The sequence below is a fragment of the Phaethon lepturus genome, unplaced genomic scaffold (genome assembly GCF_000687285.1).
Source record: "Phaethon lepturus isolate BGI_N335 unplaced genomic scaffold, ASM68728v1 scaffold10072, whole genome shotgun sequence".
Taxonomy (NCBI): domain Eukaryota; kingdom Metazoa; phylum Chordata; class Aves; order Phaethontiformes; family Phaethontidae; genus Phaethon; species Phaethon lepturus.
Window position 1 is genome coordinate 28,249 of NW_010525532.1, and position 12,709 is coordinate 40,957.

At 41.3% G+C, this 12,709-nt stretch overlaps 1 protein-coding gene across 1 annotated transcript in view; it reads right to left on the reverse strand.

The window, feature by feature from the left end:
* Positions 1 to 11,814, reverse strand: part of PKD2 (polycystic kidney disease 2 (autosomal dominant)) — a gene marked incomplete at its 5' end in the record, with an annotated part of 19,116 nt that extends 7,302 nt beyond the window's left edge. Inside the window, 8 exons of the mRNA XM_010282784.1 lie at positions 68 to 188; positions 1,310 to 1,491; positions 2,669 to 2,839; positions 5,286 to 5,514; positions 6,090 to 6,314; positions 8,091 to 8,341; positions 8,688 to 8,821; positions 11,701 to 11,814. Coding sequence (XP_010281086.1) covers positions 68 to 188; positions 1,310 to 1,491; positions 2,669 to 2,839; positions 5,286 to 5,514; positions 6,090 to 6,314; positions 8,091 to 8,341; positions 8,688 to 8,821; positions 11,701 to 11,814 — 1,427 coding nt within the window. The remainder of the gene's footprint in view (positions 1 to 67; positions 189 to 1,309; positions 1,492 to 2,668; positions 2,840 to 5,285; positions 5,515 to 6,089; positions 6,315 to 8,090; positions 8,342 to 8,687; positions 8,822 to 11,700) is intronic.
* Between the last annotated feature and the right edge of the window lie 895 nt (positions 11,815 to 12,709).

Consider the following 12,709-nt stretch of genomic DNA (forward strand, 5'->3'; position numbering starts at 1 on the left):
GGAATCAAAGAACAAGAGATGCGAAAATGGCCACCTACCCACCCCGCATAAACAAAGGCGTACATACCAAAAGAATGAAGAACATAAAGAACACAAATGTAGTGAAATAAATTGGTCCCAAAATTCGATTAGCTTCTTCAACCTCTGTGAAGTTGAAGTCTCCCAAAATGATGCGGAACTGAGTAAATCTTAAAAAACAAAACACATCCAGGAGTTGAAAAAAAACAAAACAAAACACTTTTGGAGCTGTGCAAGAATTCTCAATCTATTTTACCCTAACAGTCTGACTGACGGGCAGCAGAGAGGTCTGCACTACTTAACACTTTATCAAGCACCGCAACGGTCCGTTCCTCAAGCCCATCTCTAGGCATACCCAAATTCACAGTCAGATGCTGGACACGGAGAGCAAAACCAGGTGGTTACTTCTGGCTTTTGGTCACAAGTGATAATGGGAGTAACAGGAAGCAGAGCAAACCAGTGATTACCACTGTGAAGCTTTAAGACCTGCTCCTGTCCCTCTTCCATTCCTTCTGCCTCTCGCGCACACGCAGCCCCAACCCTCTCCCGCTAAAGCTGTCTGCACGGTGCCAAGGCCGGAGGAGGCCTGGCCCTGTACAGCACCATCGGCACATTCCGATGACAGAATGTGACGGAACACAAGTTCTCCTCCGCTTCTCTACAAGAAACTTTTGCAACACTGCCCCGATGTAAGGGGGCAGGGGGAAATCGATAACTGAACCACCTGGTAATTAGCTCAGTTGGAATCAGGTTATGTTGTACCAAATCAATAAGGGACAAACTGATAACAACCCTATATTAAGTCCTATCGCTCTCCTGGATTCCCGCAGATACTTACAAATTTACTAGCTGGCTGTCTAAGATGGACTCTGTTTGTAGTCAACCAACTACACACGCTATCAGGAACACGGCGTTATTACACATACACTTCAGCAAGCATTACAAACATCAGTAAGCATATAATCATTTAACTGCTGAAGTCAAGAGTTACTGCTTTGTCTACAGATGTGATCAACTATTCTAAAAACCATGTCACTTCCACCAACCAAAACCTACCATTTTTAGCTCACCAATCTAACTATAGTATATTTTTAATCTCACAGCAAAGACAGCTTTTGAACTAAAAATGGTATAAAAAATGCATTTGCTACTGAGCTACATCAACAGTGATACATCCGCAGTTTATCTGTTTAGATGGATGTCATAGGATCTGTTTGGTCTCTGATGAGGCAACCAAATCAATTTACCAATGTACTGAGAAATTCTTCGCATTTTTTATTCTGGTACTTACATGCAGTCCTGGAAAGTGCTGAAGTCATCAATTTGAGTGCCAAAGACAAGATAGGCCAACTGAGCATATGCTAAGAAAATAATAAAAAACATAATAGCAAAGCCAATGACATCTTTGACACAGCGAGACATGGTAGTAGATAACTGACTCATTGTTCTGTTGAAGTTAACAAATTTGAAAAGCTGTTAAAAAGAAAAAAAAAAACTGTAAAGATAAGGAAGACAATAATTTCTTAACACAATCACATTCTAGCCTTTTACACATGAGATGTCTTACTGAATTTGACTGGAGACAAAGTCAGATAATTTACATTTAGAAATACATCACTTCCTAAAAACACTGAGGCTTGAAAAGTGAAGAAAATTCTGTGAGAACACCAACTTCTTATTTGAGTGTGGGGTTTTGTTTGTTTTTTCACTCCTCTGCTTGGCACCCTGGCTTCAGAGCAGTGTTACTGAAATGCTTCCAAAAGCCTATTTATTTATCTTTATCTTCAATTAAGATGTTAGGTATGAAGTTGTAAAACGTGAGAAAAGAAGATCTTGCAGCTGACTTTGCTCTGAGCCGGTGGCTGGACTAGAGACTTCCCAAGGTCCACTCTGACCTGTGTTACTCTGTTACTCTGCAGATTACCATTATTTCTTTATAATGAGCCACTTTATTTCTTAAACCATGATGCAAAAATTAGATGCAACTTTGTCTTATAAAACACTAAGAGATTAGCTAACTTGCTTGATAAACCTAAGCATCAGTTTGGAGTATCAGAGTGGAAATTCACTTATCATTGGTCTTACATTTTCCCCCATTAGACACTTTATTAACTAAATGTTCCTCTGCAACTTTATACACATAGAGGACAGGAAAATGAATATGGACATGAAAAGAAGTATCACTAGAAAGGAGGTGCTAAAAAACCCACAGAAACTAAGTTTAACTAAATATCTAGTTTTCAAATTAATTGGACTAGCTTTACCAACCCTTCTAACGATTCAGAAGTTTTGAATAGATAAAATGGGCACAGTTAAACCACGCTATGAAAAAGCAGTACCCAGTAAGAATTACCAAATTAGCAGTTCAGGAATAATAGTATTTCTTTATGTGTCTGCTGTGACAAAGCACTAGCACTGACTACATCTTCTAGACTTAAAGAAGGGTTAGCTTTAGCCAGCTTTTGCTTTTTGATTTCTGGGGCAAACTACAACCTTGCTTTTAATGTGCAAGAAATTACCTCTGTGCTCTGACTTTCTCGCATGACTAATTTTAGTAGAAACATGACTACACCTCAAATAATATATCACACGAAACTAGAATACTGCTTACATTCTAATGTTGTAATAAGGATGTGTGTCTTGGAGTTACCTTAATCCAGACAAAAAACACAGTGACTGCAGCAATGTTGTTGAATTGCATTTGCCAATATGCCAAAGGTTCAAAGTTGGGGAATGAGTTCTGATCTTCCAGCAGCTTCTTCAGGAGCGTATCAACAGTTGATGTCCTATAGATGCTAATTCCAATAGCTACCACAGACAGCTGAGTACAAAAGAAATACACAAGTTTAAAACCCTAATCACCTTTCCTAAAACAGCTTGTTTTAGCCACATATATCAGATAAGATATAAGAAACTTCGTGTTACTTATAGCACTACCATAATGTGAGCTTTACGTAAAAGCAAATACATTGTTTTCGAGGTGTCCGGATTACAAAGATAAAATTTCACACAGGACAGTAACAGCTAGGGATTGCACAGAGCCTAGGAAAAAAAGTCACAGATACAAGCTTCTCGCAGTCCTTCAGGGTCAACCCTGCTGGTCACTGATCACATTAGTGGTTAGGGTCAGGCAGTTGTGGGGCCTGGAGGGGGCCAGGTTTCACCACTTTTCACTCTGGGGTAATTTAACAGCCCAGTGGCTGCTGTTTAAGATGGGATCCAAACTACAGTTTCTGGCCAATATCAGAAAATGCATTTCACAACAAAACCATTATAGTCTTAGACTACAGATGAATAGCTTGGGAGTAAGAAGGTTTAGAAATCTTTTCCTTGCTACATGTGCTGGTTTTGACTGGGATAGTTAATTTTCTTCAGAGTAGCTAGTGTGGGGCTGTGTTTTGGATTGGTGCTGAAAACAGTGTTGATAATGCAGGGATGTTTTAGTCACTGCTGAGCAGGGCTTACACAGAGTCAAGGCCTTTTCTGCTTCTCACCCTGCGCCACCAGTGAGCAGGCGGGGGGTGCACAAGAAGCTGGGAGGGGACACAGCTGGGCCAGCTGACCCCAACTGACCAAATGGATATTCCAAAGCATATGATGTCATGCCCTGCATATAAAGCCGGGGGAAGGAGGAGGAAGAGGGGGAAGCTCAGACTTAGAGCGTTTGTCTTCCCAAGTAACCATTACACATGACTGAGCCCTGCTTTCCTGGAGATGGCTGAACACCTGCCTGCCCATGGGAAGTGGTGACTGAATTCCTTGTTTTGCTTTGCTTGGGTGCGCGGCTTTCGCTTTACCTATTAAACTGTCTTTATCTCAACCCATGAGTTTTCTCACTTTTACTCTTCCAATTCTCTTCCCCATCCTGCCATGGTGGCAGTGAGCGAGCAGCTGCGTGGTGCTTAGTTGGGGGCTGGGGTTAAACCACGACATCACAGTTGAAGAACAAGGTGATGGTGAAGCCTAGTGTGCTCAGAAAAATGAAGCCGTCACAGAGAAGGAAATACAAGGAAAGAAAGATGACAACTCAAAAAGACAAAGGTGAAAAAGAGTAAAGAGCAGAAAGACAGCAATAGCCAAAAAAGTACTAGGGTTTCTTTGGAGTACAGACTGAACAGTATTGCCCAGAACAAGCAACAGCAGAGAAGCTGTAGTTTTATCATACGGGTAAGGTTTTTGCTTTGACCTCTGCAAATATGCTTTTTATTAGTGTAAGTGAACACGTCACCATGTATACAGAGTCATAAAGTACATAATCCTAAATTTAAACAATGTCCCTCAAACAAGGTATAAACATAGAATTTTGGCCCTTTGCGTGAGCTGAATTTTACACTCACACATGAATACACTTCACTGATTGCACAGAGGATTGCAAAGCATCTTATTCCCGGCCCTGCCGCTAAGTATAACAAACAGAGCACAGTTCATGTAAACAATCTCCTAAATCGTCCTTAATTTACAAAGCACTGAGATGCAAGTTTGATTTCTCTAGATTACGGATACTAACTTCAAGACTTAAATGTTTGATTCATCCAAGCCTGAAGACAGAAAACAAGTGTGGGACTGGAACAGTTTCAGCACTGCTGGCTTTCTATGCTTTTGGTAAGCACAGCTTGATATAAGTCCAGAGAGAATTATATTATCTAGCCTTAAATTCAAAGCTCAGATTTTTGGCTACACCAAGATTACTGATGTGCAACACTGCCTCCTTAACCAAGAAAGCAGCCCTGGCAGCTGCTAGCACTGTATAATTTTGAGATACTTCTTCAAACTTGGTATTAGCTGGCAAGTATTTTAATACCACATTAAATCTCTTTGCGGTTCTTTGCAAACATATTCAAATCCCAGTTGTTCCTCCAAATGCAAATCACTACTTTAAAGCAGATTATTTTCTTACTTGAAAGCCACTGCAATAGTCTGTATCAGATATGTAGAAGAGTAATGAGGGCACGTTTGTTACCTCCCATAATGGCTGTGCCTTTATAGACAAAAACTGTGAAAAAAGCATACTGGACAAATACTCTAACTTTTTACTAGGATGCGAAGGTTAAAACAATCAAACACAGAACAAGCAAGTTAACAAAACACATCAACATTACAACACAGACTAAAATTGTCTTATTCAGACTGAATAGCCCAGTAGTCTGTAAGTATCCTTCCTAAAGATGGCCCTATGCCTTAAACCCACAACAGGTTTGGAGGCATTAACATCTCCCACAAAGTGCATTTCAGAAAGCAATTTTAGCCTTATTATAAAGATTACTTACCACAATGATAAGGATATCAAGGCAATTCCAGAGACTTCTGAAGTAGTGCAGTCTATGAATGTGAATTTCTAAGATCTCTTCCACCATATAATAAAGAACAAAAAGACAAAATGCCATTTCACAGGCTGCCAGGAAAAAATCAAAAGTGGAGATGTAGTGAATCAGTCTCACTGGCTGAAACTGCCAAGACGTAACAAGGCCCCCAGTCGCTGGAAACTCCACTAACAACCTGCATTTAAAAAAAGGCAAAGAAAAATAAATTTGATTTACGCAGCGTTGATGAAAAGCGCTACTGAAAGATGCATGGTTTTATTTACATGATTATTCAAATAATGGAAACAGGCAAAAGCCCACATATGATTCAGAGAAGACACTACACAGAACAGAAGGTATAAACCTGACTGCACTCAGTTTTGACTAAAACGCAAAGCTTTCCAGGAAGAGTGAAAAAATAAGAGACAGAAAGATCTGTCTCCATCTGCATCTGTTTCATGTTGCCTAAACTAAAGACTGATATTGTATATCCAAGTATTTACTTTAATAAGCCAACCCACTAGAGAAGTCACCTGCAAACGGCACCCAAGCCATTGCGGCATCGGGAAAGTCAGAACTGCCTCAGAAGGCAAGTGCAGCCACCATGTGGAGTCCCACTTCTTTGACAAGGAGGCGTGTCACTTCAGTTGTCAGTCTCCTTTATCAAAACATATGCTTACCCATGTCCTCAAAACAAAGCAAGTCACAAGAAAATCCCAAGTCTACAACCTACACTGTGCAATTTGAAGACTGTCACAGTTCTGTTCATACCTGACAACACAGAATAGGTTGATGTTTGCATTGTATACAGAGAAATCAATGAAAGCTGCTCTGGTCCCTCTGTCCAGCCACAGGTTCTTCTTAAGGCTAGCAATCTGCACAGCTGTCACTTCCCTGGTCCTTGAGAGGTCTTGGTAATAACCAGCCCCACTGTATGTGGCAATCAAGCCCCAGTGGCTGCTCCCATTCAGATCCTTCTCATTGGTGTATGTCCAACTAGTTCAGAAGTGAGTGAAACAGAGCATGTTAACAGACAGCAGCAAACCTGACCAAAAAAATGTATCAGTTACTTAAAGCTGCTTTCATGTAAGAGGTACTTGCAGAAAGTTTTGATGTACCCTGGACAAAGAGCTTACAACCTTCCTTTGACTAACACAATTAAGATAGAAAGATGGGTCACAAGTATATTAATTGTGAAAAGAGAACACATCAATCCACTCACACAGAATTTCTATCCTCAGGGAAAGAAAGAAAATTGGTATTTGCATAGTTACGTTCTACCTCCAAAAACTTTTACAGTTCAACTCAGACGTTATCCTCCAAGAGAGGCAGTGCTATTCCCATTTTTAACCAGGGAAGATGTACTGGGTTTGCGTGGCAAGGTTTTGGTAGCAGGGGGGTTGCAGGGGTGGCTTCTGTGAGAAGTTGCTAGAAGCTCCAAGATGGACCTGCTGCTGGCCAAGGCCAAGCCCAAGCCCATCAGCGACAGTGATAGCCCCTCTGTGATAACATATTTAAGGGGAAAAAAAACTGGCACACAGCATTTGCAGCTGGAGAGTGAGAATATGTGAAAACAACTTTTCAGGCTCCAAGGTCAGTGCAGAAGGAGGGGCAGGAGGTGCCCCAGGCACCAGAGCAGAGATTCCCCTGCAGCCCGTGATGAAGACCATGGTGAGGCTGGCTGTGCCCCTCAGCCCATGGAGCTCCACAGTGGAGCAGATACCCACCTGCAGCCTGTGGGGGACCCCACACCAGAGCAGGTGGATGTCCAAAGAAGGCTGTGACCTTGTGGGAAGATCACACTGGAGCAGGCACTGCCACACAGGCAGGACCTGTGAACCCGTGGAGCGAGGAGCCCACGCTGGAGCAGTGTGGTCCTGAAGGACTGCACCCCATGGAAGGGACCCAGGCTGGAGCACTTCATGAAGAACTGCAGCCCGTGGGAAGGACTCACATTGGAGAAGTTCATGGAGAACTGTCTCCCATGGGAATGGACCCCACAATGGAGCAGGGGAAGAGCGCGAGGAGGCCCAAAAAAAAGGAGTCCCCTCCCCGAGGAGGAAGGAGAGGCAGAAACAACGTGTGATGAACTGTCCACAACCTCCATTCCCCATCCCTCTGCACCACTGAGTGGGGAAGAGGTAGAAAATCAGGAATGAAGTTGAGCCCCAGAAGAAGAGAGGGGTGGTGGGGAAGGTATTTTAAGATTTGGTTTTAGTTCTCATTATCCTACCCTGGCAATAAATTAAATTAATTTCACAAGTTGAGTCTGTTTTGCCCATGACGGTAATTGATGACTGATCTCTCCCTGTCTTTACCTCAACCCACAGGCTTCTCATTGTATTTTCTCTCCCCTGTCCAGCTGAGGAGCGGGGAGTGATTGAGCAGCTTTGGTGGGCACCTGGCATCCAGCCAAGGCCAACCCACCACAGAAGACAACCCAGTGAAACCCACTGCAGTAATACAATCTGGAATTACAGGACAGGTGCTCGTGAGCTGCAGTGCTGCAGTCAGACCGCAGCGTGTCTCTCATGCATAACAGCTACCAAAGGCACAAGGACAGCACCTAAACTCAAGTGTATCAAGAGCACAGTCCTCTCCAAGCTTGGTAAGGTTTCTCCACAAGCAGAACCGGCAGCTGCTCTGAATTTACCTCGCTTTACAGACAGAACATACAGCAAAGGCAGAGTTGCCTCTGCCAAGTAACTTATTGTGTAATTCAGCATAGCGCAGGTCAGGAAAAAAAAGTGCGTCTACAGGAATACTACGTACGCTGTTCCATTTCGAAGTCCGAAAGGGGCAGTATCTTCATTAGCTACAGAATAGACATCATAGCAGTCTTTGATTTCATCCTTTAAATCTTCAGGTATTGAGCAAGAACCATTTCTCACTTTCAGCTGCCGAATGCGAGGCACACCTAGGAGCAGGTTCTCATAGTAAATAAAGCTTTTGTTTTCTGCCATGGTTTTGTTGTTGTACCACATCTCCCAGTAAAGACCATCCAGCAAAGGGCCTTCTGTGAACTGGGAAAGAAGAAAGAATGTTAGTTTGCATTTTGCCGGCATTGTTTTTATAGATATTCATTCTGTGGATGTTAGAATTGCAGTTGATAATTTTTCTGACATAAGGCCTTAACCCGTCCTCCAAAGACATTCTGCAACCTTGCCTTACCCTGCCCCACTAGGATTACCCAGGTTCTAAACTTTCACATATTAAAGGGCTATTTTGTTCCATAGCTTTGACATTGTGCACATAGATCTTCATGCCTACCACATTAGAAGAAAAGATCCTGCAGGTTAAATTTACAGGCTGTGACAGGACAAGCAAATCACAACAACACAGTGATAAAAAAAATTGGGTTTAGGTTACCTTCCAGAAGTCATCCATTGTGGACAAAGTTTTGAAATCAGTTTTCTCCATTTTTGATACAGGTGTTTCCAGGAAGAGCTGCGACATAACCCTTGTGTAATAGTACATGCTGGAACTCACTGTCCCATAAGTCACTGCAAAAGATTTGGTAAGGAGTGAGAGGTAAAGGAGTGGGGGAAAGAAGAGGAAAAAAAGGAGGGGGGGGAGAGGAAAAAAGAAAAAAAAAAAGAGTACTTTGCTTGTTTTGTTTTGAATATATCAGGTGGTATTTGTATAGATTTTTAACTGAAAAGTTTAAGCTTCAGAACAAACAAAATCCACACCAAGCAGCATTCGTCTGCCAACTGTGATTAAAATACAAAAAGCAGTGAAGAATAGACTGATCAATCAGTTTAAAACACTCAGTTCTCCTTCCCATACCTCATTCTATTATTAATGCTTCTACAAAAGCTAACTTAAAAGAAAAACAAAGGCATGATTCAGCAGCCTGATGAGAGGCAGCTAGTGCCTTTTTAGGTGACTTCTGCTACCCAAGGCATCCATAGAAAGCTGGCACGGATGGTGCAAGACCTCAGGAGAACTATGCTTTGCTTGAGCAGATAATGATGGTCAACCAGGACACATCAACCAGTCAACCATGGTCACAGGGAACTTGAATGACTTTAGCCACCTATGGTTAGACAACGAAACTCCACCCAAGATATGCAGCACTTCTAAGAGAATCTCCCCACAGAACATAAATTGTTGCGTGTTACTTCTTTTCCTCACACTAGGCCAGGCATTTGGCTGAGGACCACAGAGTGTAAATTATAAAACTACACACAAAGCCAAGATGGCTTGAAAGAACAGTCTCTGGAACTTATGCTGTTATTGCTTATAAATACGTAAAACCATTTTATGGCTAAAACTCAGAAAAGCCTAAAAGATAAGTCTACACTGAACAATCTCCATCCGTTTTGACAATTTTATAAAAATATTTTATCACAGGGAAGAAAATGCGTTTTCTTTAGCAACCAGAAAACAAGAACTGTTTTTAACAGACTTCTTCTGTGGCACATGGAATGTATCACACAACTGTGCAATACCTGGATTCTGTCTAAATATGTACTCTCAAAAACACAAGAGTACAAGAAATGCCCATAGCATTTAGCCTGCACTGGAAAGCTCTCTCCTAGGGCATGCCAAGCCACAGACCAGTCTGTCTCATAGTTATTGCTTACATGTGAAATTAAAAAGGATAGTACTTAAAAAATACTAATGAGTTACCAATATCTGTAGATATTTAAGACACTGTATTTTCCTTTATTCTGTTACCAAAAAACTTTTTCTATAGCAAAACAACTTGTTAACAGCCTGCAGTCAAACTTTTCCTGCTGATCAGGTCCCTCACTGCTACACCTCTCCTGGTGGCATAGCATACCAGCCACAAGCAGTCTTACACTACCTTGTCCATAAACCAGCAGTAAGCATTCTTAAGTGACTTGGGAACGAAAAAAACATGCTATTTAGTATATAATCATGCTTGCAGTTCAACACCAAAACAGTTGTGTCAATGGTATAAAGTTTGGGGTTTTTCAGTAATTCTACTCCAGACAAGCAAGACAGACTTGCTCTCAGAGCCAGTCTACCAGTGTAGTTTTACCTTTTCTTTTCCACTCCAAGATTCTCTCCCACCAAGAAATAAAAACATCACCTTGTTCTGTTGCAACTGATCATAAACGACAACTTAAGCGTCACAGACAATTTCTGGCATTTAGAACAAAACTGCTCATACTAAAAAATTGGAGACTTGAAACATACCCGCTTTCCAAAGATACACCAACTTAGAGCATACAGATTTTGTTGTTATTCTCCCTAGTAACCAAATAAAACATGTATTTCACAACTCCATAGTAAGTTCTATTTTGCATCATCTTGCTAATTTTTATGCAAATATATGAACACGCCTTGTTTTGACTATTAACTTAAAAAACACTGGAAATCTTGAAATAGAATTGTCTAAGGGCTTCAGGTTCCCAAGGCCAGAAAAGACGACCACTCTCAGAACCGTTAGATTATACCAGCCACAACTGTTCACGGTGCTGTGTGATAAACATCCTGTACTACCTGTGCTTCAGCATCACTAAGGTTCTTCACCCTGAGAAAGAACAGCGAACTCCATCCAGGCTGCTTTCTTAAACTGTGTTTGGGTCCAGGAATACTGTTGTGTATGAGGCTGGAGATCCATCAAGCTCCTCACTTCTGTACTAAGTCTGTATTTAGGTGAATCTGCTAATATTATCTTCAGTGTTGATTCTAGAGCACCTACCTCAAAGCAGTCACGTACTTACAAGTGAAACAAAAAAAATAAAGAAAGTGTGTGTTGAATGTCACTGTGTTCTGTGTTCCATAGTGCTACGATACTTCTTATGATATCATAGAGAGCAAAACAAATGACAATTAAATCATGGAAGTCTCCAGCTGTGATCCATATACACTTGAGTATATACAGGCTGCATATGCATTTAAAATGTCCAGCATCACGCAAACACATATTATTAGAGATTTCTCAGTAGCTAGCATTACCTCTGCCTTTCCGGCTACTATCAAGAACTTTTACTCTTGGAATGATCTGTATATAAGCTTGGAGAAAAATTTGAAACTCGGTGACGTGATTTTTTGTCCTAGATGACTAACTCCTACTCTTCACATTTAACAGTTCTGTTCAATGATTTCAAAATGCATGGCAGAAGCATTACACTGCAATGTGGTACTACATTAAGAAAAAGCTCCCTAAAAACAAAGAAATAGATCATCCTGCTTAAAGTTTCAAAATTTGTTGAGGCACAGTTGCAGTCTTTTCAATCTCAAGCAACAATCCTTGCACAGAAACAAGAGATTTAATTCCAAATATTTGCCTACGCACCTGCCCGTTAATTCTTCTCCCACACCACTGAAACAACCTTCATTCTGGAATCACAGAGAGCAAGCAGACAGTACAGAACTGGATGCATTAATTCTGAATGGTACTTACAGACACACAAGACCACAAGGAAAATAATGTACGTAACCAACTCGCGTAAAACACTTTTCAGATACCGCTCTCTGCTGGTGTTGCTTTCTTCCATGAGTCTTGTCCCCCACAGACCTTAAAAGGAAAACATATATAATGATGCACACAGATGTCTGATATTATGTCACTTGTCTATCTAGTAAGTTAACTGGTTTTGAAAGCTTAACCTATGTCACGTCTGCTGCAGGTACTTCTATGGATTTTAAACTGATCTACGTTCAAGCAAGAACAACGTCTTCTGTAGGCTGAACAGGGCCAGAGGCAGTATTAGCTATTTAGGAGGTACCGTAACAATTTAGTAAAAGCTCAGCAGAACTCTAACAGAATCTGATGAAGATCTGCCAGAAGTGCTGTCATTTAAAACCAGGTGATCACACAGGTGATCTTGGTGAGCATTTCTACATGACTTCTTTCCCTGCACAACAAAGTTGTCACTGAAACATCAGCAGCAGCCTAAGCGAGCAACCGGCGTCTGGCTGTCAAGCAGGGCAACTGCATTAGCTGACCTGTTACTGCTTCATTTTATACTCGACATTCTCAAGACGACAGTGTAACAGAAGTTATTGAACTTTGGTGATCCCTTCCAAACGGCTAACAGAAAAGCAAAAGGATCTTTTAAATGGAGTCTCCAAAAGAAACAGCCACCTGAGAATGGAAAGCAGTTGGTAACCACCATACTTATTTCCTGTGCCTAATACAGAACAGAAAAAAGCTGTGAACAGCTGCTGATGCTCAGACCACAACTGCTACCTTCAAGGAACTTCTCTTCATTTAAATCTAAATAAAGTCAGGCTATTTGACCTTAGTTTATGGTCGGAGAGAAAGCATATAAAAATACAAATTCACTTTTACAGAAGCGCTCCAAATTTCCACCCTTTTCCTTTCCAGGTATTTTAAACAACCTTTTAAAACATACTTTATGTTTATGTTCTCAGTAGATGGAAACGAAGTATTCTCAAATTCCCTACAA